Below are 26,947 nucleotides of genomic sequence, written 5' to 3'. Positions count from 1 at the left end.
AAATAGGCTGTGTGTATACTTTTGGGGATTCTCTATTTTAACCACCTTCTATGTAACTAACCAATTACTGTGAACTGGTGACTATGGATATGGGCCCACTTGCTAATTATATCGTTTTAGAGATTCCATAAGTGCATAGTTAGAGAGTGCAACGTTACCAATTAGCTTAGATGCTGGACTAACGATGGTGAATAGCTAGAGAAATATAAACATAAAGCAGGACTGTAAACAAGGCAGAAGACTGGAAGAGATGACCCATAACATAATAAACATAAGCTTCTCAAGAGGCTATGAATTTTTCTGCCTTAAAAATTTTTTTTAGCATTCAATATTTTAACAGCATGGAACATGCACTTATTTACAAATGAAAAAACATAAAAATCAATACCAGGGAGGAACCATTGGCTGCTATTCTGAAAACAAAACCTGGCTCTTCTTCAAGGTGTAGCCTGAGACCCCGGAGAGCAGAAGAGGCCATCAGTAGGATTGGTAATACCTCTCAGCACCATATCTCAACACCAGGCCTCACCTGGGCTGGTCCCGACTCTACAGGCTGTTAACCAGGACTCCGAGTTCCACCTTCTGAGGAAGCTCAGCCCAGCCAGCAGTGAGATGATTCCAGCAGACAAAAGCCCATCACACGGGGGCACCCCTCAGTTAGAGACGAACACTAGTTATTGAAACATTTATCCCAACTTTAGGAATCAACCGTCCCAACCATAATGGAACCTGTCTTAACCCAGCACTCACACCTCCCTCAGGCAGGAGGTCTGGGGTATGGGAGGCTGAGGCATTTGTATTCTGAAAACGCCATGAATGATTCTGATCCACTCTCAAAAGAAGAATTTTTGTGAGGCCCATGAACCCCCTGAAATCAACTGTAAACAAATGTGTATGCAAACAGATGTTCAGTATTCTGGAATGCTTATCCATAGCTTTCATCTAATTGTTTTCATCAAATTTTCATAACTCAAAAATTGTGAAGACTCATTGTTCTGAACTTGATTCTAGTCTTCACCTCACTAGTTGCCTACACAATCCTGAGGAAATCTGAGAAGCTGAAGACAAGCATTCCCTGTACAGAGCCTTCCTGTTATATTTCTCTTTTTTGCTCTAATTTTTTTTCCTCCAAACTCCAATCTGTTCCTATTTCTTCACTTCTATTTTTAAATTGAAAATTTTTGGCTTCAAAATAACTATAATCTAAGAACTCCTCCAATAAAAGACACAGAAAATTAAATTTCCAATTTCCCTTACTCCACTTCTCCCACTCTTTTTTTTTTTTTTTTTTTTTTTTTGCGGTACGCAGGCCTCTCACTGTTGTGGCCTCTCCCGTTGTGGAGCACAGGCTCCAGACGCGCAGGCTCAGTAGCCATGGCTCACGGGCCTAGCCGCTCCGCGGCATGTGGGATCTTCCTGGACCGGGCACGAACCCCTGTCCCCTGCATCAGCAGGCGGACTCTCAACCACTGCGCCACCAGGGAAGTCCTCTCCCACTCTTGTATGGTTTTGTTACTGAAACTTTTTTTAAAACCTTAAGAGAACTTTTGCTCTGTTTTTCCTATTAGGTTAATGACTTGACCAAACATATGTGCCTTTATTTTAATTATCAGCATCCTGGCTTGCCTATATTTTTAAAATAACAAATTATACATAGAGATAGTACTCATAACAAGGAAGGATACAATGTTGTATGTGTTAAACAGGCTCCGATCTGTGCTGGTGGTTTGCTTTTATAAGTAAGAACATTCTCTGTCCAGGAGGAAGGCCTAGGCACTCAGATTTTCCAAAACAATTCTCTGTATCCAGGGTACCCAAAGAAATTCAAGCACTTCAGTTTCAAAACTCAGTTTCAAAACTCAGGAGCTGTCTGCTCCTGACTGAGGTTAATGTCCTCTAAGTGCACATTAGTTAAATAAGCCATTTTTTACTATTTCTGTACAAAATGAATATTCACTATTCAAAAGAACATGACCTATCATAATTATATAATCAGTTCAAATTTGTTCTTAAGTAATGTAAGGCGTGCTTGAAAATTCCAACCTGATAAAATAGCTAAAAGTAAGCTTTAAAATACATTATTTGGGGCTTCCCTGGTGGCGCGGTGGTTGAGAGTCCGCCTGCCGATGCAGGGGACATGGGTTCGTGCCCGGGTCCGGGAAGATTCCACATGCCGCGGAGCAGCTGGGCCCGAGAGCCATGGCCGCTGAGCCTGCGTGTCCGGAGCCTGTGCTCCGCAATGGGAGAGGCCACAACAGTGAGAGGCCCGTGTACCGCAAAAAGAAAAAAAAAATGTTAAAATACATTATTTGACTTGGAAAATATCTAAGAAGTCTTTGTATCAAACTTAACATCTACAATAGTCAACTATTTTTCTGAGATCCAGACTTCAGCATGGAGGTAGCCATAGTATATAGTAGAAACAATACTAAATATGACCTCAGCCAACTTGGGTTATAATCTCTATTTACCTTGAACTAATTATTTAAACAGATTCTTTCTTGGTGGGATGGAAATAACAGCCATCTCACTTATAAAGCTACTATGAGAGCCACTTGGGGTAACATCAGAGCAAGCCTTTGGAAGGTGGGGAGAGTTGTATAAAAGCAAGGTATTGGTATAACTGCTGTTCCCTTTAACACAAATGCCCTCCAAAATGTATAAGATGCTCCCTGCACACAAGTCATTATGAATGAGGTGACAAGGGTCCTGTGGGTGAAAGTGAGAAAAAGAAAGAGCCAAGGTAACTGAAGTCCTAAGCAGAAGAACTCACTCCTAGAAGAGGTGCAGTGGGCTGACCCGTGCTCGGCCACCTCTTTTGACAAACCCCTGGTGCTCTGGGTCAGAGCTCTGCACAAAAAAACTGATGCACTAGGAGGCCAGCAAGCTCACAGTGATGGCAGCTTCAGCTTCCCCCTTATCTGGCAAACAGCCGGCTCCTGGATTCCTAATGTACGGCTGCTTGTGTCTGATTCTGCAATGCGTCTGCCACGCCTGGGGAGCTGATGGGAGAGTGAGCACCATGCAGTTCACCAGTAGCCAAGTGACCACTCCTGAGAGGCCAAGCCAGGTACTTCCTAGAGAAGCAAGCATGTGGACTCTGCCCTTCTGTTGAGCACACCCATGCCAATTAGTGAGCACCATCAGGCTGGGGTCCCAGGGCTCTCTCACAGTTAATTTACCTTTATCCAGACAGAGCAAAGCATGTGGTTTCACACCTGCCATTTATTCCATGGGCTTCTGAGAATTTTTTTTAACTGAGATATAATTCACACACCCTAAAATTTACCATTTTTAAGTGAACAATTAAGTGGCTTTTAAACATATACATGGATTAGGCAACCATCACCACTAATTCCATAATATTTCCATCACCGCAAAAAAAAACCATTTCCAGTAGCAGCCATTTCACATTCCCCTCTTCCCCCAGCCCCTTAGCAAACACTAATCTACTCCTGTCTCTATAGATTGGCCTATTCTGGTTATTTCATTAAAATGGAGTGATGCAACATGTGGCCTTTTGTGACTTTTTTCTCTCACTTATCATGTTTTCAAGGTTCATCCACATCATAGCATGTATCAGGACTTCATGCTTTTTATAGGTGAATAATATTCCACCATACAGATATACCACATTTTGTGAATGCATTCATCATTTAATGGAAATCTGGGTTGTTTCCAACTTATGGCTATTATGAATAGTGCTGCTGTAAACATTCATTTATACTATTCAAACAAGTTTTGTGCAAACATGTTTTCAATTCTCTTGGGTATGTTCCTAGGTGTGCCATTTCTAGGCACTCTTGAACCCTAAAGTTCAAGTTAGCACCCTCTATGTAAACTAATTTCCATGGCAGACAGAAGGAAATATAGTTCACCAGGGACCCCAAAAGCCAAAGGAAGTAATGAAGACACGTATGAAGGAAAAAGGAAGTTCTGCATGAAGCAACATATTACTGTTCCCAAAATGTCACTAGTAATATATTTCCCCTATATCACAAAACAGCAGTAGCCACAGCCAGGATGAGGGGACCAGCACTGGACATAAGCTGGCACAATCAACAGGTAATGAGTGCTTACTACATACATCCAAGGCACTGTGCTGAGCACATTATACAGACTGTCTAATAGTAGAGAGGATGTAGGAAACATGATTTTTGTTGTTGTTGTTGCTGTTGGTTTGCGGTATGCGGGCCTCTCACTGTTGTGGCCTCTCTCGTTGTGGAGCACAGGCTCCGGACGTGCAGGCTCAGAGGCCATGGCTCACGGGCCCAGCCACTCTGCGGCATGTGGGATCTTCCTGGACTGGGGCACAAACTCATGTCCCCTGCATCAGCAGGTGGACTCTCAACCACTGCGCCACCAGGGAAGCCCAGCAAACATGATTTTTTAAAACAAACACTGATTGCAACCAATTCTGCTTTCCTGCCAGAGTGGTATAATTCATCTCTATGCCAGGCCTGGAAGGAGAGGAGAAAACTAAACTGCCTGAGTAAGAAAATGACATGCATTTGGGATTTGTTTGCTGTAAGTTCAAGAGAATAGGATGGGAAGTGATGGTCTGAAGGCTTGAAAAATGGAAGAAAGGGATTGATGTGTAGATAAGAGAAGGCAGGATCGATGGTATAGGAGCCTAAGAAGAAAAGACAGCCAGTAAGAAATTCCCAATGGGCAAGAAATCTTTAATCAATTTTAAGTTGAATTTGTTTGGAACTTCACTGACATCTCTATTACCCTAAGACCTTCACTAATGCCTGCATCATTCTGGGGGATAAAAGAAGTGGGCAGAGCAGAACAGAGAGGAGACAGCAGTGGCCAGAGGTAAAACACTTAGCTAGGAGAGTGATCAGAAAATGTAAGCCCCAGATATTATCAGAACATTGAGGGGAGGAAAGGTACTGGACCTCTCACAGCACACGGCTCAAACCATTTTAAGTATTAAACAAAGAGTGAACCCAGAAGCTGGAAAAAATATGGTCATCTGACTGTCACAATATAATCTCAACAAATCTACATGTGTGTTAGAAAAGGTGGGTAACAGGCAGTAGTAAGCAAACACCAGGATTTAAACCATTTTAACATTCACTGCATGGCAGTGGTCTCAAAACAAAGACCTTGGATAACTATGATGACATTCCCATGAATGGTTACAGAGGACCAAAACATATTCTCAGTATCCCTGTTGGAAGCCTAGGACCATTCTTCTCATGTTGAGGATGGCAAAACTCTAGCACAAGAGTCTCCTGGACTCGACTGAGGCAAGTGTAGGTTGCCCTGAGGCTATTTCCACAGCAGGGGTTGGCAAATGTTTTCTGTAAAGAGTCACATAGTAAATATTTTAGACCTTGCGGAGCCAAGAGGCAAAATCAAGGATATTAAGTAGATTCTTACATAAGAGAGAAGATAAATTTCTACATTTTTATTGATAAAATTCAACATATAATAAAAATTGTGCAGAATGTTTTGTAACATAGATATACTATATTACTTTTGGATAGTATTTTGCTTCATTGGGGTTCAAAGTCAGTGTTTCCTAACATCAAGTCAACTGAAAATGTTTATCTTATAAAAACCATTCTTTACTCATGGGCCATACAAAAACAGGTACAGGCTGGATGTGGCTTCAAATCTCTGTAGTATAGTCACTGTTGTCTGAAGCAAAGTCAAGACTGGGAGCTCTGTTCCAAGAGTCTGTGGTGTAAAACCCTGACTGAGAAATTAAGAGATCTGGAGGGGGCTTTAGAAAAGCTCTTGAAAGATCCAAATGTTCCTCAAACACATTGGTCTAGTACCCCAGCGGATTGAAATAACCGTTTTTCAGCCCTATTTACTAAGCACCTGCTTTGTGCTAATGCTATCATAGTCTCTGGGGATAGAGTGGTGAGCAGAACAGATGAGCCCCTACCTTCATAGGAGATGAAACTGCAAACAAGAATTAGAGAAGGAAAAAATATCAGAGAGTGGGAATGCCATAGAGAAAATAAGAGAAGGTATTAGAAGAGCAACTGGGATAGGGAGCTACTTTGGATAAAGTAGTTTAGTAAGGAGTTCCTTTTCCTCGACATTCTTATCAATCTTTGTTTTATCAGACATTTTGTACTGTTCCAATATGACTGGGGGTGAAAATAATCCCACTGTGTTTTGATTTGCTTATTCTGCTTATTGGTAGGATTTATCATCTCTCTGCACTCACACTCTCTCTTTCCATATTATAATTATATTATATTATATTGTTATTTGATAGTTATATATGTGTTATATATGTATGTCTTCCAGGTTCCCTCTTCTGTTAACTCCTAGGTAATGCCCTGTTTGTTTTACTGTTCAGTTGTTTATCTTTTTTCTTATTGTTTTGTTGGGTTTTTTTAAACTTTGAAATATTAATCCTTTATTTGTGATATGCATTGCAGATATCCTCTCCCAGCCTATGACTTGCCTTTTAACTCTGTGGTGTCTTTTGTTTACATGAAGATTTTAATTTTCAGCTGGTAAATGATCTATCTGACGTGAGACTTGGTTGTTAGCTGCCCATTTCATTGGGCAAATTGAAAGAGTCACGGATTGTGAGTTTAAACCTTCATCCCGTCCCTTTTAGTTATGTCTTACTCACATTTATTAATGTCTCTAGCCTCAGCTCCCTCATCTGAAAAATAAGGACAATTCCTACCTTGCAGATTTTTTGTGAGAATTGAGTGAAAGAATACTAGCATTGGGCTTCCCTGGTGGTGCAGTGGTTGAGAGTCCGCCTGCCGATGCAGGGGACACGGGTTCATGCCCCGGTCCGGGAAGATCCCACATGCCGCGGAGAGGCTGGGCCCGTGAGCCATGGCTGCTGAGCCTGCGTGTCTGGAGCCTGTGCTCCGCAACGGGAGAGGCCACAACAGTGAGAGGCCCACGTACCGCAAAAAAATAAATAAATAAAAATAATAAAATGCATACAAAGTACCAAGTAGAATAATACGCACTTAATTATTAGACTAAAATGTGGAAGACAGAACCAGAAAAACAGTTTAGCAATTAGCTCTTTCACCCACAATTACTCCAGTGGCCCCTCCTGAACTAAAGAAGCAGCAGAGTTACAGTAAGCGGCAGTTAATAGGAGATTTGTAAACATTCTTTTGAGTGAAAATTGTATTTTGAAAGCTTGGAAGCACATTTTATACAGTCAACCCTAACATGGACGAAAATTATTTAACAGAGCAATGTTGTAAAAGATATTTGTAACTGGATTTAAGAGAAAAAAATCACAAACTTATATGAAAAAGTAAGTCTTAACAATTTTATAATAAATGAGTTACATGAGGAATAAGTTTATAATAAAAATGCTAACAAAAATTTAATATTTACTTTAGCTTTTATTTAAGATTAAAAATATTCCAGCACCTCTGATGGCTCAGCATATTATATATGCTTTAAATTTCAAGAATAATAAAAGAAGTATTAAAAATTCCAATGAATATTGTGCTTTACACCACACAGACACACGTGCCTATACCTTTTTGAGATTCAGGGGCTAGTGTCACAGCCAGCAATACGAGGCTGAACAGAGACAATCTTCATTTACAGGACTATTTCCATAGGCCAGGTGTTTTCACCTACTCACTCTCCTTTAACCTTCATGAGTTAAGTACTACTACATTTTTACAGAGGAGGAAACTAAAGTTCAGACAGGGTATGCCACTTGTCCACATCCAGTAAGTAGGGGAGCAGAATTTAAACTTCTGACCTCAAGTGTAAAATTACGAGCCCATCTTAGAGGTGAGGATGCATCATAATGAAGTGTTTTCATGACATTTGCAAATACAAGTAAATAAGTCTCCTAGGATCTCACGCGTTACTTGGCTTCTCTATATTCTACCCCAAAAATTGCTGAAAGAAGAGGTCTCCTTCCATATGTGACTGAATCCTTCTGCACTCAATAGGCATGTGTTTTGCTAATTAGGGTTTTTTTTTTTTTTTTTTTTTGCTGTACACGGGCCTCTCGCTGCCGTGACCTCTCCCGTTGCGGAGCACAGACTCCGGATGCGCAGGCCCAGCGGCCATGGCTCACGGGCCCAGCAGCTCCGCAGCATATGGGATCTTCCCAGACCGGGTCACGAACCCGCGTCCCCTGCATCGGCAGGCGGACTCTCAACCACTGCGCCACCAGGGAAGCCCTAATTAGGCTTTTAAATTGATTTGTTGTGCTGCACTCAAAGTAGATGGAAAATAAACTAAAAATACTGTTGTCATTGTGCGCAATAGCAAACACTATACAACATGAATACTGCCTCTGATTTGTGGCCAGATTCTGAAAACAAGCTTGGAAGTCTCTCAGCTTGCTCTAACTAAAAATGAGTAAGCGATTGCCATGAAGATGCATTTAAACATGGAGTTTGATTCATCTCACCAGAGGCCTTCGGTTCATTTACACTCATGGCTTTATTTATTCAAATAACTTGCCCTTTTTCTCCGCAGAACTGCAGACCATCATCCCATCATTGCTCTGCACAAAGAATCTAACATAAACACGTCAACGAGAATCACTGTACTTAACAAACTCCAGGACATGCCACAGCACTGTTTATAAGATGTAAATCGCGTCTTGTTTTATTTCACTGTTCTGCTAAATTCAGATGTCTGCTTCATTTTAGATCTACATCCCCTGAAAAGAGCCTCGCATGCTTTATTCAATACTGCCAAATGTGCAGATTCAGTGAGGCACTGGAAATGGCAAGCATGAAACATGACCTAGACGATGTCCATTTAGATACGGATGATTGAAGTGTTACCATAGTGTGGTGACCGTAAGTGCTGCTCACCAAACAGTTCCTGTCTCTGACTTCTGAGCACATGGCAGACCCCTGGCCTCCTGCACTGGGTAAGGCCCAGCAAACAGCTCTGGTCATTGGATTGTGAGCAGGAGTGTTATATCTGGCTTCTGGTCAGGGCATTTAACAATGCCACGCAAGACTCTCTAGAGCACTCACTGCTCTGCCGAGGTGACAGGCAATGTTCCAGACTGGGGTCCAGAGAGAGGATGAAGACAGCATAGAGCAGCACCCCACTCCTGCCAACCAGCAATGGATACGCAGCATAAGCAAGACAAACCTTTGTTGGTAAGCGCCCTGAGATTTGAGGGTTGTCTGTGATCACAGCATAAACTGGCCTCCCCTGCCCGATACCCTAGACAAATGGTGCCATGAAAAAGGGCTTGGTGTTTCTAGTGATAAGTCAGCAGATTTGTATGATTTAGTATCTGGTGCTAAATGTTATTATCTTGTCAGGGAAAGGTCCCTTAGCCCATAGTTCACTTGGACCCCAATCATCATGTTCCAAAATCTGAATTAAATAGAGCAAGCAAAATTGAAGAGGGAAAGCTACAGCTGTAACCTTCCCAACTGCCAACTCTAATTTATTGATCTGCCAAGGTTCTTGGTTGTAAACAACAGAAACCACTCTGGCTAGTTAAGTAGAAAAGGAATTAATTAAAGATTTATTAGCTTACAGAATCTCAAGAGCAGGAGGAACACCACCGTGGACACCAGTGTAGACCGCACTACCGCACCACTGGGCACAGACTCCATGGCTCATTTCACCACCCTAGGCACTGGATGTCTCTGCTAGAACCTGGAGCTCTGTGATCCTTGTGCTGAAGCTTGCTTCTTCAAATCTCTGAAGTACAATCCAAACTCTCACGCGGGTGTATGTGAATGGTAAAGCCCAGGTCACAAGAATGCCCTTTAGGGCCAAGGAAATTTATTTTTTACCTTTTTCTTAGAAAGGTGGAGAATTCCTCAAACACAGGAAGGGAATCCAAAGGTGTGGCCAAAAAAGAATGATAAATACCCATTACACCTTTGGTAATGGGTAATACGGATAACTAACATACTCAATACTCATTTTAGTCCATAATCAAGTTCCGAGAGCTGTCCTGGTTTCTGCAGCTCTTTCTTCAGTTCTACCCTAGTACCCTTCCGATGAATCCGTTTTTACTAGTTTCAGTTGGGTTCTGTCACTTGCAACCTAGAGAGTCCTGATACAGAAGTAATCATATGTTAAAGAATCCCAAACCAACCAGTTGCAAAAAGGGCTATAAATATTCAGATGCTCTGAAGAATTTTTCAGATCTTTTTTGCAAAGTAACTTTCTGAACTGACAGACAAAAAATCAAAGAACATAAAATTCTAATAACTTTGGTTTGAGAACCCTAATGGGGATCACGGGATGAATACTGATTATATTTACCTTCTCCACAAAAGTCCTCACAAATAACGTTTTACTGGTGGTCCAGTGGTTAAGACTCTGCTTACAATGCAGGGGGCGCCGGTTTGATCCCTGGTTGGGGAACTAAGATCCCACATGCCACGTGGCACGGCCAAAAAAATATATATTGCCTAAGTATAGATCTTGTGTATATATACCAAACTGAATAAAAAATCAGAAGTATGCACAAGGTACCAACTTATTGCTGAGTGCTACTTGGAAGTAAGGTTATCTTTAAGTTTTAAATAGAGAAACAGTTAACCAATAAAGAAATACACACACACAGAGGCACAGAGGCTAAGCTCCGAGATTATTATTTTTAAAAAAGACCTACACTCTATTTCCAGGTGCTCAGAAAGTCTCTCCTTTCTCTAAAAATGGCTCCCTGCACAGGGACAGGGGCTGCTGGGCTATTTGTGGCCTGTGGTTAGTGCTGGCTGACCCAAGGTGAGTATCTAAGAGACCAAACCCAGGAGTTGAGGGAGGTGAGTCTTACTGTGGTGGACCTGGAGGGAGAAGCCCAAGGAAAGCTGGGAATTCTAGAGTAACCTATTCTTTCTCTCCTCAACAGTATGATCATTTAACTCTTCCTCCAATTCAGTGGTAAATTCCAAAGTTTCAATACATTTATTTAATTCTTTTTTTTTTTTTTTTTTTTGCTTAAGCTAGGCCAGAGTCCATCTTTCTTGTTTATAATCAAAAGAATATTGTATTAACTAAGTACACTCCCCTATAATCTTACTCTCCCCAATAGCCAACTCTAGCCTTAGGTAACTCAACTCTCTTGACTAGGAATGACTTAAAAGACCTTCAGCTTCTGTGTATTTAAGTATTTATGTGCCATGCTACCATTGAGCTTAGCAGCATTAACCTCGCTTGTCACTTTTTAGGAAAAACAATTGCAAATTTTTTTTTAAATAATAGTTTTATTTTTTTACATCTTTATTGGAATATAATTGCTTTACAATGGTGTGTTAGTTTCTGCTTTATAACAAGGTGAATCAGCTATACATATAGATATATCCCCATATCTCCTCCCTCTTGCACCTCCCTCCCACTCTCCCTATCCCAACCCTCTAGGTGGTCACAAAGCACCGAGCTGATCTCCCTGTGCTATGCGGCTGCTTCCCACTAGCTATCTATTTTACGTTTGGTAGTGTACATGTCCATGCCACTCTCACTTCGTCCCAGCTTACCCTTCCCCTCCCCGTGTGCTCAAGTCCATTCTCTATGTCTGCGTCTTTATTCCTGTCCTGCCCCTAGGTTCTTCAGAACCTTTTTTTTTTTTAGATTCCATATATACGTGTTAGCATATGGTATTTGTTTTTCTCTTGCTGACTTACTTCACTCTATATGACAGTCTCTAGGTCCATCCACCTCACTGCAAATAACTCACTTTCATTTCTTTTTATGGCTGAGTAATATTCCATGGAATATACGTTCCACATCTTTTTTATCCATTCATCTGGACAATTGCAAATTTTGACATCTGGCTCAGAGGTTGAAACTTCAAATGCCTTCACAGATCAGACAGATAATATAAAGGGAGACAGTGCTGAACTGGACTCCACTGGACACTATATGTCATATCTGAAAATATTTATGTTTAGATACTTAAAAACACCGTGTGGCTCAAACAAAATTCTTCACGGGTCCAATTTACCTCCCTGAGCCATAAACTAACAAGCCACCTTGCTATTAGTTTAAATTACATGTGGTCCTAGACTAGAAGGCTAAAACTCAATTTTGTTTCAGTCATTCGAGCAGAATAAAAATGCTTCTTGGACAGCAAATTTTCCCACCCTGTTTTAGCAGAAAACTCTATAGGTCATTAATGGGATTGATGTGAGGTATCTAAGAGGACTCAGGGGCTGCTTTTAGAGAAGCTTATCAACGCTAGCATCTCATGGTAAATGAAGCAGGCACCTGTTACTTTCTATGAATCACAGAATAAAGAGCCAAACTCCTTATAAGGACTCCAAAGGTGTCATAACACAGATGAAAAAAAATCAAATGTCTACCACTCTTAACAGTCTCCAGTTTAACTACACAGCTCTGATTCTCTTCACAGACCAAAAATGAAATCCAATTCGAGAAAACCAATAAGGCTTTCTGTTCCTTGGAGAAAATGAACTGGACAAATTGCACACAAAAAAACCTAAAATCTCCACCACCAATTGTTGAAAACAGTGGGGCCTCCATTAGCAGTTTCTTTGCCCACAGAACGCTCTCTGAGGAACTGCGGGGTTTGGAAGGAGTGCAGAAGCCTATTCTCCACCTACAGCACATCAAAGTTTTCATCAGAACCTGCTTTTCTTTGCGAAACTAAGCAACTGCTCTTTCACACCCACATATTGCTGGAGCACATTCAATTACCCTCAACGACTGCTTAAAATGAAAATGCTTTGCCTCCTGAGGACAATGTGAGAGGATTAATGAATGTTGTTCTTGAAGGACAGAAGTGTAGGGATACAGCAGAAACCTAAGTAGCTGGAAACTACTGCTGGGCCATATTTTACAAGCAATTCAAACCTACCTTCAAGTATTTTGTAAAGAAGAATAATGTTTAAGGCAGTTGGATATATCAAGGGGCATACTATGCCATTTTTCCTCCTTCTTGATGACCATCATGGAATTAGAAAACTAAGAGGATAACAAGAAGTGATGAAGAAAGACTAACTTTTGCCATATGGTTTTTCAGGAGAAGAGGAAACAGCACTTTTTTTCCCCTGACACATTGTTCCAAAGGATCTGTAACTAACAAACCAAGCCAGCACATTGCTGGGTTCTGTAGGCCTGTGACTCAGAAGTCACTTTTCTACCCAACATATTAAATGTCAAGCAAAATACATCCGATAAGAGAGAAGAAAATTTCTTCAGGAAGCTTGTCTCCTGTATGAATACTAATGAAACAAAATTCATATTTTAAGGCAATACGAGAAAAATTTAAACATAAGATTCTTTTCTCTGCCTGTTTGGACCTCCTTTCCTTCCAGCGTGCACTGTGCATCTGCATTATACATTAACCAGACCACCCCAATGGCAGAAATACCCGCTTAACCATAAAGATCAATTTTTCTTCTTCTGGAGCCAGCCATGTAATTCCTTAGAAGTTAAACTTCCTTTCTCAATCCTGTAAAAGGTCACGATGACCCACCACTCACCTTATACATGCAGACTTTTTGGTGAACTTTATGTACAATGTTAATATATCATTTCCCTAAAAGATAGCAACTGGTACAGAACAGACTGGGTCAGATGACCTGGGGAGATATTGGGCCTCAACTAATGTAAATTCTTAGCTTAAATACTTACTTAGGACCTTATTAATGTTACTAGCTATATTACTTGTAGTCCGCCTATTTTACAAGATAATTGTTTCTTGTACTGCCAACTGTGTGATGGAGCCTCCAATAAAATGAATGATGATGAGGCAACTTGAAACAAATGCCCAAATATATAGTCCTGTAAGATCACAGATTGTAATAGTGTAACTCTAGATATAAGAAAAAGCAACAACAGGCAAGCATTTCCTAGACTATAACAGACTAGTAAGACAAGTAGTCCAGAGGCTTTTGACTATTGTTAACAGGGCCTACTCTAGTAATAGCATGTTGAATAGCCTATCAATGAAATCCCTGACTGACCTGGGAATGTGCATTCCTAGTGCTGTGAGACAAATTGATCATGAAATGCCTCCCAAACTGAGGTCAAAATTAAGACCAAAAGGGAGGGGATTGTAAAATAAACAATGTTGCCCACCATCTAGTTCTACAAGAATCAAGTTATTAGCCACTGCAGTCACTGACCTACAATACACCCTGAGAAAGGAATTCTGGGCAAAATCAGGATGAGGCACTGTGCTCTGAGAAAACCGGCAGAATAGGCCTTCAGATAGATATTTTCAGGAGAAAATTCATGAACACAGTTTCTTTCATCTTCCCATACTTAGAAAAGCACTAAAACCATTAACTAAGATATCTGTTCCTTACGAATGATAGTAACCCTCCACCAAGTTGTGTGCTTGACTGCACTTAGCCCTTCTCTAAAATCACTTATATCCTGGCCTCTCCCTTTACCTCTTTGGAACAGTTCTCAGAGCTCTCTGAGAGACTGTCTCCTGGGTTATAATCCTCAGTTTGGCTCAAATAAAATTTTCCATTTCTTTCTTAGACAGACCACTGATTAATTATTTTGTCAAAAGTACTTCTCCTGTGCATATGAGACATATATTTTGCTGCTGTCTTTTAGGTGGATTGCCAACGTGTAAAAGAAACATCTACCCAAGATTGTAGGAAAAAGCATAAATCATGAAGACCATCATTAGTCCTCTATTAACGTCCCCTAGAATAACTTTACCCATGTAATCATAGTAAACATCTGTTTAAGAAAGAAAAACCATAAAGAAACACAGACAGAAAACAGAGAGAAAGGAAAGGAATGAAATAGAATTATAGTGGTATTTGTAGGCTTAAAGCCTCTGTAATATACAAAAATATATGGGTTCCAGGGGAGTCCTAATCACATAAGACACTATTTATCCATCATGTCTCATTTGTCCTCAATTCATAATGCTGTAAGATTAGAACCCCTGATGTGAAAGAAGATTTACTATTTAGAGCTATTTCTTTCTTTCTTAGGTTGGTGAAAGAAGGGGATGAGAAAAGAGAAAAAGAATTATACCGGAACTACACTTCACTTCTCTTTTTTATAATAGATTATTTTCTTTGAGAGAAGCATAAGCTATGATTAAAGTGGCAATATAATTGCTAAATTTTTGAGCCTCTAACACCTGCAAAGGAAGCATGTTGACAAGAAACACTCAGCAACCCAATTATTTCATGCAGGTTCTCATCCACCCAGAAAGCCATCCTCAAAATAGAATGGAACTTTTTCTCCTTCACCAATCTGGTAGGTGCCTACGGCAAAGTAACCAAGAACTTAAATAACATTATTTATCATTATCCACAACAAACAAAATTTAAATAAAATAGGATCCAAGGAGTTTAACACATAGCTTCCAAACTTTAATTATATCAATTATTTAACTGTGCATTCAGTTTATATTACACCTTGTCTTGATGGGAGGCTAAAAAGGAACAAGACTTGTTCCCTGAGAGATAAGGGACATTGCACTCTGTTCCCAGAAGTGGGAGAACAGATTAGATAACTAGTCTTTCCAGTTTTGAGGAACATTTTAATTCAACTGTGAAATAATGGAAAAATGAAATAAATTCAAGATCTCTACTATCTAGGAATTTGGGAACCTTAGAATGTATACCTTGAAAATAAGAAAATAAATAACTAAGTAGCTAGGGAAAAGAAAATCCAGGGAATTTTTTTTCTTTAAGAGGCTAAAAACTAAAACAATACTTTAAAAATAGTAATTTTTAATTGCTATTTTCACTCAATTCTTTCTTATATATTTTTAACCAAAGACACTTAGAGTTATACGTAATAGGTTGAAATAATAAGATTCTTATTTGTTTTACTTATTGGTGTCTTGGGAGTAATAAGCATTTACTAAGGGTCACTTTGGGAAATGTGATCCTTTCCATCACAAACAACTGTGCAGACAAAACATTCAATCTGAAATAGATTATTAGGTCAAAACACGTACAAAGCAACTCACAAATCAGAATGCACTTCTGTTGTCTCCCAAACTGGCAAAGATAAGCAAGGAAGTAGGAATGATGAGTAAAGGTTTCCAGGCCACGATCCTTGACCTGAATGTTCAAGGGTGGAAAGGGCATGAATCATAGGAAAGAAGGATGGGAGTAAAAGAATCAGTGTAAACCAAAGGAATATAAATAGGTTATAACAAATGACATTTAGCAAATGGCTGAGGCTAAAGACTTGGGACAGATTAGTGAAAATTAAAGCTACCATTATTGAATGCTTACAACATGTAAGGTTCGATGCAAATATTTCCTTTTTTGGGGGGGAGGAGTATAGTTGTTTTACAGTGTTGTGTTACTTTCTACTGTACAGTGAAGTGAATCAGCCATATGAATATTTCTTTTTTTTAAATTTAATTTTAATAAAACTGAACCCCAGGGCTCAGACTCAGATCTCTGTCTTTGTTAGCCACCCTCACTGCCCAGATGATCTCCTGCAGTCTCATGGCTTTAAAAGGACCACTTGTACACTGATGACTCCCACACCTCTATCTTCAGCCTGGACATTTCCTCCACCTCCAGACTCATATGTCCAACTGCCTATTTGACATTTCCACATGGATATCCAAAGGATATCTCAAATTCAAGATGTTTAAAACAAAACTCCTGATTTCCATCCACTCCACCGAAAACACAAAACTAAACAAACAAACAAACAAAAAAAAACCTACTCCTTTCTCATCTTCCTGCAAAATATATCCAATATTGGACCACTTCTCACACCTCCACTTCAACCATCCTATCTAAGCCACCACTATCTCCTGCAGGAATCACTACAGCAGCCTCCTAAAGGAGGTGGATTAGAACTTACTACTCTCCAGTAGCCCTCTGAGTCTATGCATTTCAAACCTTTCCATTTGTAGGACAGGCTCCAGTTATCGATTCTGTTATCTGAAGTGGAGACTGAGACTAATCATTTAAGAATGATTCTTGAACAGGTGAAACGGAAACAACGGAGGCTGAGAGCAGATGTGAAAGGGCAAGTGCAAGGTGGGATTGAAGGTGCCAAGGATGGAACATTTGAGGACATCCAGAGGGACAAAAAAACCTGAACTCCTAAGAAATACCAAATCCTAGGTCAAAGGTCCCCTCCGGGTTAGCCTTTCTTGACTCCCCAGGCAGAGTTCAAGACATTAAGTATAGCAATGGTCACAGTACTGGATGTCTGTGCTGTGTGCCTCCCCCACTAGACTCTGAGCTCATATTGTGTCCCCAGCACCTGAAGCAGCACTGGGGACCTGGTAAGCCCTTGGCAAAACAGTGTTGAAAAGCCTTTAACAAAACATGGTACCATGAAAAGTGCGTTAGGACAATGAAGAAGTGACTACATTCTTCTAGAAAAGCAAATTAGGACTTTACATAGGAAATGATGTTTCAGATATATATATATATATGAGTTTATCCAGGAAGATAACACTGATGGCCTAGACAGGGACAGCAGTGGTGTGGAAAGACAGAGGGCAAGGCTTGGAGAGGAAGTGAGGGAAAGGAAAACAGTAGTAGAAATTGGTGGACATGATATTGAAAAGTAAGGTAGAAGTTAAAGAAAGCAGCAGAGTCCAAGGAAGAGTTTTTCTTTCTTCCCAATAGTGGGCTGGTGGGGAAGCTGGAGGGATGCAGGGGGGATGTTTCAAAGAAAAGAGGGAAAGCAAGGCAAAGGACGTTGTTAGGGTTGATGGGTATAAAGACCAGGCAAGCTCATACCTGCAGTTCTTAATCTTTTCACTCCCAAATACCAAGTAAATTATGGAGCTCCAACAGGTGGATAGGAGGCCAGAGGCTTAACAATCAGAGGTTAAAATTGAGTAAGATAACGACTTAATGTGTGAGCCAAGAAGTTAATGAGGGAGTGAGACCAACACTGTTGGTGTTGTAAGAAAAACCCCGGTTATTACTACAGTCCTCCAAGTTCCAATTAACTTCCCATTAAGTGGTGCTGGGGGCTCGACTTCTCACCCCACACCCAACAACCTGCCAAAGTCTGCGGTGGAATTCAAGGAAATTTCGACTAAGTGTATCTTCATCACCGCGATGAAGGTAGAATGGAAAAGCAATTCACAGTGGATACCCACCCAGCTTTGTCCAGGCCTCAAGGAGAAAACGGGGAGGGGCACAAAACATCAACAAAACCACAACTCCTCTCTTTTCCTGGCCTTGTAAATCGCTCACGCCCTCCCTCCCCAAAAGATAAGCTCCTTGAGAGCAGGGCTTGGTCCTTCCCTCCTGGATGCCCGCATAGCAGGGGGCCTGGCACACAGTGGGCGCTCAGCAAATACTGGTTGAATATTGAATGAGGGCTCTGTAGCGAGGACCGGGAGGGAGATCCGGGTCTAAGGTCCAAGACTGTATCTTTTGCAACTGACCTTACGGCGGGGACGCCCGCGCGGAGGGCAGCAGCCCGGCTCCTGCGTCCCGCTCCCGCCGCCCCCCGGCGGCGCTCGGCGCCCGCTGCGCACGTACGTCACCTGCCTCCGGCTGGCACCGCGCCGCTGGGCCGGCGCGGGCGGTAGGGGCGGCTCGGGCGGTCGGGGGGCCGGGCCCGGCAGGCCGCTGCGGGCCGGGGCCTGGGCCCCGGCGCGCCGCAGCTCCGTGCAGAGCCGCAGGCCGAGCAGCAGAGCAGCGCCGAGCAGACAGCGGTGCAGGGCACCGCAGCCCCTTCCCGGTAGCCTCTCCCACGCCATGGCGGGCCGGGCCCGGGGCTGCGCTCCGCCGCCCGCACGCGCCGACCCGCAGCCCGGATGTGGCCCCTCGGGCCGAGCTGCCAACTGTGGCGACTCCCACGCGGGCCGGGGCGCGGGCTCGGACCCGCCTCCCTTCCTCCGTCCAAGGAAGCCTCGGCGTAACCTTATCCAGCCCGGTCGAGAGCGCCCGGCTGGCAGGGGAGAGGGACGACGGGCCAGGAGGGGTCCCGGCGGCGCAGGCGACGGCAGGCGGCACGCAGGCAGCTCGGCTAAGCCAGACTCCGGGCCCAGCCCCACCTTGAGGGTCCCGGAGGAGGCGACCCCCAGCCCGGCCCCCGGAGCCTGAAAGCTACATAGCCAGAAAAAGCACGAAAAAAAAAAAGTCCTAACGGGATCCTAGGCTATAACTTCATTTTCTAGTATTAGTGTTGTTGAAGAAACACAGGAGGAGGATAGGTGAGCTGACAGGTTTTGCTACAAGGAACAAGTTCTGATTGTCAAGCAGTTTGTGCCATTAAGCACATTATAAAAATACGTCACACTTATGCTCAGGTTTACAACTTCTCTCCCTCAAGAAAGAAGGGAAGGGGGGAGGAGACAATAGCGCTGGATGCAGAATAATCAAATTAAAGTTATTCCATTTCTAAATTCTGCCCGAAGCCAACCCGTGCTTTCTCCTCGTGTTATGAAATGTGTAGGAGGTGAAGGAAGGGGGGGCGGGGAAGCCAGCTAAGATATCTGACAGCAGGGAGAGAGAACAGAAGTTACCATGGCATGATGTAAATCAAATTAATTTAGCTCCAAACACACACCTCCCTGCTGTCTTGCAGAGAAAAACAGGGACAAATTTATCTTTCGGCAAAATGCTCCCCAGCTGGTATTTCCATCACCACCTTGACCTCAATTAATCAGCCTGAACGCTCACAGCCTGAAGTCCAGTGTTGGCTGATTCCGTTTTCAATTGTTAGTAAAATTCTTTCTCACCACCCGTTTGAGGTTTGGGTTTGGGTTTGAGTTCGCTTTCTTTAGCTGGGGCTACGTTTTTTTCATACTCTACGCTTGCATTTTCCATGCTTTCATGTTAGATTACCCCTGCCGAACAACCCTCTCCCCCTGACAGCCTATAGCAAGGACAGCAGAGAACAAATACGGAAACCCCACCTCCATTTGAATTTTGGGAATTTCCCATAGCGTCCGCCTTTCTAAAATCTCCTTGGCTTAAGAAAGATGTGATTTAATCTTTGTCACTCACAGAACACTTGGGCTATTTCTCTACATGTAACAAAACTTCTCAACCTGATCTAGTCCACTCCCTGGGCACGCTAGGTCCTCAGGCTTTTGAGTGTTTCATTATGATTTTTGTATTTTTCATAGATGTAGCCCTCTGGCTATTGCACAATAGATGGGCTCTATTTTAAAGAATCCAAGCAAGTACACTTTTCCTGACACAAACTCTCAGAGAAAACCTCATTATTCTGTGACTGTTTAAACAGCATGAGCTGTGGTGTTACACTTGAACTGTGTGCTGAATCAGGACCCTGCCTTTCAGAAGCTGTGAGACTTTTGACAACCTCTATGAGCCTCAGTTTTCTCACGTGTAAATAGACTTGTATATCTGGTAGAATGACAAGATTGCATAAAACATTTTATGTTCAGTACCTAAATAATGCATGGTTATAGAAGTTATTCAAATAACAGTAACTGTTTTTATCATTTACCATTAAAAAAAATCCTGGATGTTATGAAAAACAAAATTTAAGCATTCCAAGGTAGATAAACATAAGAAAGTAGAAGGGTATTTGTATATCCTTAAGATATTTACTTTACACAGTATTCTCTGGATTAGAAGTACCCAACAGCTGCAAGAAACAACCACTAAAAGTCAAGATCCCACAAATGCACTCTATTAAATAATTGTGTGAAGCTTTTGAAGATATGATGTGTATTGTGCTTGTGGTGATTGTGGATCACCAATGTCTGATGCGGACTTTGCTAGAAGTTTTAATTTCTATGCAACCAACATAGTGCCACTAACTAAAGAAGTCATCTTTTGAAGATTATGATACCACTGAATTATACCCTCTGCTCATCTGCTGAGTTCCTCTCCAGGGGAGAAACATGAGGAGTATCCTATATTATTAAAATGAGACTCTGAACTGGGGGTGGAGGAGGGGAACACAGAACAGTGTAGCTCTTGAGAATGGGCAAGAGGCAAGATGACCTCATGTTTTCCCTTATCTCATTTCTGTGGTTCTCTAATATTTCCATTATGCAGGGGAAAATCCAAATAAAATGTAATATTTAAAGGCCCTTTTTCCTTACCATTTGCAAATGTCTCACTTGTTTATTATTAATAAAAAGGAACTGTTTATATGTATGTAGCATCATTAATTTTCTAGGAAAGAATCTCCTATTTTTAACTTGCATGCATATTTCCATGTGTTGTCAATGGTAATGAATCAGGAAATGGGTCAGTTGATAGAGGAAAATCTAACTGATCACTGTGAGAGCTGACAAGCAATCTTTCATTCACGACCTTTGCTTTTCTTATAGACTTGAACTTGTCTCAGTCATTTCTGGATGTTTCCAAAATGCAGATAATCATTAACCACTGAGTCGTAGGTTGGTTAAATGTGCAGTTGAGTAAACCACAAAAGCAGCTTTCATCAGATCACAAATTACATCCTCCTTAAGGTTTCAGCCAACAAAAGGAGTGAAACCGAAAATTTTTACTACTAATCTCCTAGACACCATACATTTCAACTTGCACACATGCTGTAGTGCAGTGGTTCTCAATCAGGGATAATTTTGCCTCCTAGAGGACAACTGGCTATTTCTGAAGACATTTTGTTTGTTTGTTTGTTTGTTTTTACTTTGTGGGGTTTTTTTTAATTTTTGTTTATTTTTATTTTTGGCCACACCATGTAGTTCCCTGACCAGGGATCAAACCCGTGCCCCCTGCATTGGGAGCGTGGAGTCAACCACTGGACCACCAAGAAAGTCCTAGCCATGGATGTTAATGTACCAACTTTTAATTAGAGGCTGTCCAGAGAGAGAACAGAAGCTGACAGACTAGGATCCTCACCTCTACTAGGTGGTTATTTCTGTTTCACAATGTGAAGTATCCAAACTGAATTAAAGTTATCAAACTTAGAAAGGAATGGAGCTGTCATTAACATCTTCCCCTAAACCCCATTCTCTTTTCTCCATGTAATACCTGTTCATTGTGGAAAATATACACAAGCAAAAGAAGATATCAACAATCATTCATAATACCACAATTCAAATAGAGCTATATTTTGTTCCTATTCATATATATATATATATATATAAAAAACAAAAGTGAACTCGTATCATGTGTATTTCCTTATAATCTGCTTTTGTAACATAATGCTATATAATTTACATATTAAATAATAAAGTATATTATTTAATATATAATTATATAATATTTAAATACATAATTTATCATATATTACATAATATGATGTCTGGGATTTGCTTAAAAACAATCCAGTGGGGAGGTGGGAGATAAGCGGGGGTATAAATGAAGCAAGAACAGCTGTGAGCTGATAATTGTTGTAGCTGGGTGATGGGGATTCACATCTCTCTACTATTGAGTATGTCTGAAATGTTCCATAATTAAAATGTCACTAAGCATTAACCTATTAACCTACAACATCATTTTTAATGGCTGCATATACCACAATTTAACAGATCTTTCACTGTTGAATGATTAGATCATTGTCAAGTTTTCGTTTTATAAACAATACTGTGATAGACATCTTTGTAGCTAAATCTGATGAATCAGAGGTAGACTGAGAAAAAGAAAGAAGTCAAGGATGATTCCAAGGTTTTTCCTCAGTAACTAGAAGAATTAAGTTGCCATTAACTGAGAAGGGAAAGGCTCAAGTAAGAGTTGTTTGGGTGAAAAATCAAGGGTTTGATTTTTGTGGTCATGTTAAGTTTGGGAAACCATCCAAGTGGAGATGTCAAGTAGGCAGTTGGATTTAAAAGACTGGAATTCAGGGGTGCAGTGAAGCCTGGAAATATAAATTTGGATCATCAGCATATTGATGTTGGGAGTGAGGGAAGTAATATTTGAAGGCTTAGTTCTGGGGTTGATCAGTTTAAGGTCAAGAAGATGAGGCGGATCCAACAAAGGATTTGTAGATAGATAGGCAGAAAAGTAAGAATGTGGTGTCCCAGAAACCAAGTGAAGAAAGTATTTCTAGAAGTAAAAGACTGAGAGGTTTAATAAAATGTGGGCTGAAAACTGCCCATGAGATTTGATAACACCATGCTTTTTTATTACCTGTCTCTTCCAACTAGAACGTAAACTTCATGAGGTCAGGGACTTTGCTTTATTGCTATAATCTCAGTTCCTTGAACTGTACCTGGCATGTAGTATGTGCTCAATAAATAATTGTTGAATTGAAGAGTGAATCAAATCTGTATTAATAATTATGTTAAATTTTTAAGGGCAGAATTGATAAGTTAAAGCAAAACTGAAAGTCTTTCGATGTGAAGAGCTATTATTAATTTTTCAGTCCATCAAAAAAGACTGTATTAATGCCATTTAAAGCCCATCAAATACTCCTTTGTTATCAGTGGGAAACCTCAAAGGATAGCTTGAGCCAGCCTCTAAGATAAACTAATCAGTTTATTTTTAGTTCCCTCCTACTTCTCTCACTACACTTGAACCAACTTGATTTCCCCTCCAATGCCCATCTCAAGCTGCATCTTAGATGGGATTGTGTTCACTGAACTGTCAATTAGTTTCCTCCTCCCCACCCTAAGGATGTAGCTAAATATTAAGATGACTTCAACACGACTTAAGTCCCCATCAGAAGCATCCATGTTAAAGGAAGAACTCATCAAGATGAAAGCTTTCAAGACCTAGAAGAACAAAGTTATAATAGAATGACAGACACTGGAACTGCTATTTGGGGCTGGGAGCCCTCCCTAAAATCACACCATTGCCTAGTCTACAACCTAATAAAGCCAGCTTTGGGCTAGTCTTATGGAAAATGCTTGGAGGATATCTCCATTCCCCCAGCCTGCTTGGGAAAGAGCTCTTTCCTGCCTCTTTTGAATCCCCTAATGCTGTGTTCTCTCATTCTTGGTGTTTGTCTTACTCAAGCATTTGTGGACTTGCTTTATCCTTCCTCTACACAGGCTGTTTCTCAAGCATGGGATGGGGTCTTACTCACCTCTGCAACCCTGCAATGCCTTTTGTGGATACGGCCTCAATCAGACATCTAGAAGTGTTGACAAACAGCAGACATCACACCCAACCCCGCTGAAATCAGACCCAAGATAACACATTTCTTCCAGCAGATCCTGGTGCTCATCCACCCTAACCAATAAAGAATCATGCTCAGACCCGTGCTGGATGGCTCACAGGTAATATTTCCAACCTGGTTCCTTTCTTCCCCTCAAGGAACTTGGCAAGAATCAGGGAATGCTTCACATAAGCCACTGGGAAAAAAGAAAGATGTGGGTGTGGGGAGAGCAGTACATGGAATGGGTGAAAATTATGAGGGCTGATAGCTCTAGGCCTGGAAAGGAAGTTCATAAAAGACACATCACACACACACACACACACACACACACACACACACACACTTTCCTGTATTCTGAAAACATATCTGAAGCATTGTTAGATAGGTTTATTTATAGACATCAACTCTCATGATGAGACAGACATTCCTGGATTTTATGACAATAAAGCAGCTTAGGTTAAGAACGATCAAAACATTGCCTCTTGGGCTTCCCTGGTGGCGCAGTGGTTGAGAGTCTGCCTGCCGATGCAGGGGACACGGGTTTGTGCCCCGGTCCAGGAAGATCCCACATGCCACGGAGCGGCTGGGCCCGTGAGCCATGGCCGCTGAGCCTGCGCGTCTGGAGCCTGTGCTCCGCAACAGGAGAGGCCACAACAGTGAGAGGCCCACGTACCGCCAAAAAAAAAAAAAAAAAAAAAAAAATTGCCTCTTTCATAGGACCAGGACCACCTACGGAGCATTTCCCCTCCCTCACCCTCAGCTCATCTTATTAAGACACATGCCAGAAATAATCTCCCCACTACAGATCACTTTGAAGTCACAAACATTCCTGGTTGAAACTTTCCCAAAGTCAAGGGCTTAAGAAACCTTTTAAGGTCAGAAAAGATCACCAGGGAACTGACAGGATAAAGTGAAGCACAGCATGTCCAAAGGCAAACATCTCAGGGCTCTGTCATTTCAACTTAGCTTGTGAATATATTAAAAATCCTGGGATCAAAAGCCATTTTGCTTTTTCATCACATCACTGCTCTAGCCCTAGAGAGAGCAGAAGAACTATACTATTTTTAGATCATAATGGAGAGGCTCTCATACTTAAGTGTGTGTGAGAACCACCTGGGAGTTATTGAAAATGTAGGTTCACAAGCCCCACCTCCAGAGATTAAGTCAGAGGTGAGTCCCCAAAATCTTTCATTTAACAAGTTTCAGAAGGTCTGTGACCAAACTTTTAGAAGCCTTGACATGGACCCCAGCCATATTGATGGTTGAGGGGGATAAAGGGGTTGCAGAATGTAGGAAGCAGTTATTACAAGGTGTCCCATGTATCCATGGGTGCAAATGTTCTCCTTCAATCCTCTAAGTACAGTTACTAACAAACTTTCAGAAGTTAACAAGGGGTCCTCATATTCAAAAGTTCAGGGTCTCCCTTGGCAGCTACTCTATTCTTCCCTATGACACCTGACAGGAAGGTGAAGGGAGTACGAGAGGAGAATTTCCTTCCCTTATCTGCTCTGGGAATTTCTCAGAGATCTGGAATGAAAGGGGAAGGAGCTGGGGTCACCCACAGGAATATTGTATGGGCAGAGCTGCTCCTTGCTTACTCAAAGTAAGGCAGTAGCACCTGGAAATCTGCAAAGCCCTCGCTGAGATACAATGCCCTTCAGCTCACTAAAGGACCCCAGAGAGTTAAACAGAGATGGACTCAAGAAGGCAGGTAAAGGAAACAAAGTCAAAAGATCAGATGAAGCAGAAGACCCTAGTCTAAGCTTGGCTTCTCTGAAACTACTCACTAGCAGTGTAGCCCTGCACAAGTTACTTTACTTCTCTGTGCTCCAGTTTCCTCATCTATAAAATAGAGATAATACTAGTAACTTCCTCATTGGGTTGTTGTGATGATTAAATGAGTTAATGTATTTAAAGAACTTAATGTGCCTGGCCCACAGTAAGTGCTGTCATGTGTAATGTGTTATTGTCACTCACTGTAAGTCAGAAAGGACGTTTGTTTTAGTTTTGCTCTAGATTATATTCCTTTTGCCTTTAGGTTGGATTGTTTGGGGTTTGAGACTGGGTCTTGACTGGCATAAGAGGGGAAATGAAAACTATGCCTCTGTTTCTGGTGTTACCACCCAGCCCACAGTCTTTTTCTTTCAGAATCAACACATGCCAGGGTGTATCTTCCTAAGGTTTCCATTGTTTCTGGGAAAGCACCTTGATCCAATTTAACTAGCGAGTCTTTTCCTTCCCACTTTGACCTGCAATATTCTAAACTATGTCCTTTCTTCCTTTTATTTCTGATTCCTATGGGTTTGGTGTGCCATAACCCACACCACTCTTCTCCCGTACCTTTCTTATTGTGTTTGCTTGCTCACTTTTACACTTTCTCTTTAAAGCATGCTCTTCATACTGGGCCAGCTCCTTCACCTTTTCACCTGCCCCTCAGAACAGCCACAGCCTTGATCACTCGACTATGAGTTTGCATCATCAATCAGATACAAACCCCGTTGCAGAGAACACATCTCCCCACACTTCCTTCAGGAATGTTCACAGTGCAGAAGCCTGCTGAGAATTTCCAGAGAGCAGCTCTCTCCCAGAGGGGAGGAGAAGGCCAGGAACTACTATCCCGCCTCCCACCCACTCCACCTCCCACTCCCCACCCCCCCCCACCCCGTGACTTAGAGGATTGCTCAGAGAGGTAGACAAATGCTGTCTGAAAGCATGTTGCTGTTGCTAGGAGAGAACGAAGGAGAAATAGTTCCCGCCACAAAGGGCCTCCAGGAGAAAAGAAAAAACTGGATGACAAAGAGTGGGGATGAGTTTCTGTGTCTTGCTAATATTGCGGGTGTGTAGCTACCCTTAGCTGCTTCAACCGCAAAGTATGAGGTCACTGGAATGTGTTTTTAATAGCTGCAGTTCTTCTTTTAATGTCTTTGTGGGTTTACATACTATTCCCCCACATTGTTGGCCTTTAATGTGGGAAAATAGTATGTAAAAACCAGGAAACAAATTCCCATTATTGCCATAACTTTGGCCCATCAGGTATCATAGCACTTAACTGTCTCTG

The 26,947-nt window shown here is 41.6% G+C and overlaps 1 protein-coding gene across 1 annotated transcript in view; it reads right to left on the bottom strand.

The window, feature by feature from the left end:
* Positions 1-18,621, bottom strand: part of METTL24 (methyltransferase like 24) — a 110,324-nt gene extending 91,703 nt beyond the window's left edge. Inside the window, exon 1 of the mRNA XM_027088727.1 lies at positions 18,287-18,621. Coding sequence (XP_026944528.1) covers positions 18,287-18,604 — 318 coding nt within the window. The 5' untranslated portion in view covers positions 18,605-18,621. The remainder of the gene's footprint in view (positions 1-18,286) is intronic.
* Between the last annotated feature and the right edge of the window lie 8,326 nt (positions 18,622-26,947).

Source organism: Aethalodelphis obliquidens, unplaced genomic scaffold (genome assembly GCF_003676395.1).
Source record: "Aethalodelphis obliquidens isolate GAN/ISIS:26980383/991018 unplaced genomic scaffold, ASM367639v1 scaffold3, whole genome shotgun sequence".
NCBI classification, from domain to species: domain Eukaryota; kingdom Metazoa; phylum Chordata; class Mammalia; order Artiodactyla; family Delphinidae; genus Aethalodelphis; species Aethalodelphis obliquidens.
This window is presented reverse-complemented; position numbering and strand designations above follow the sequence as displayed.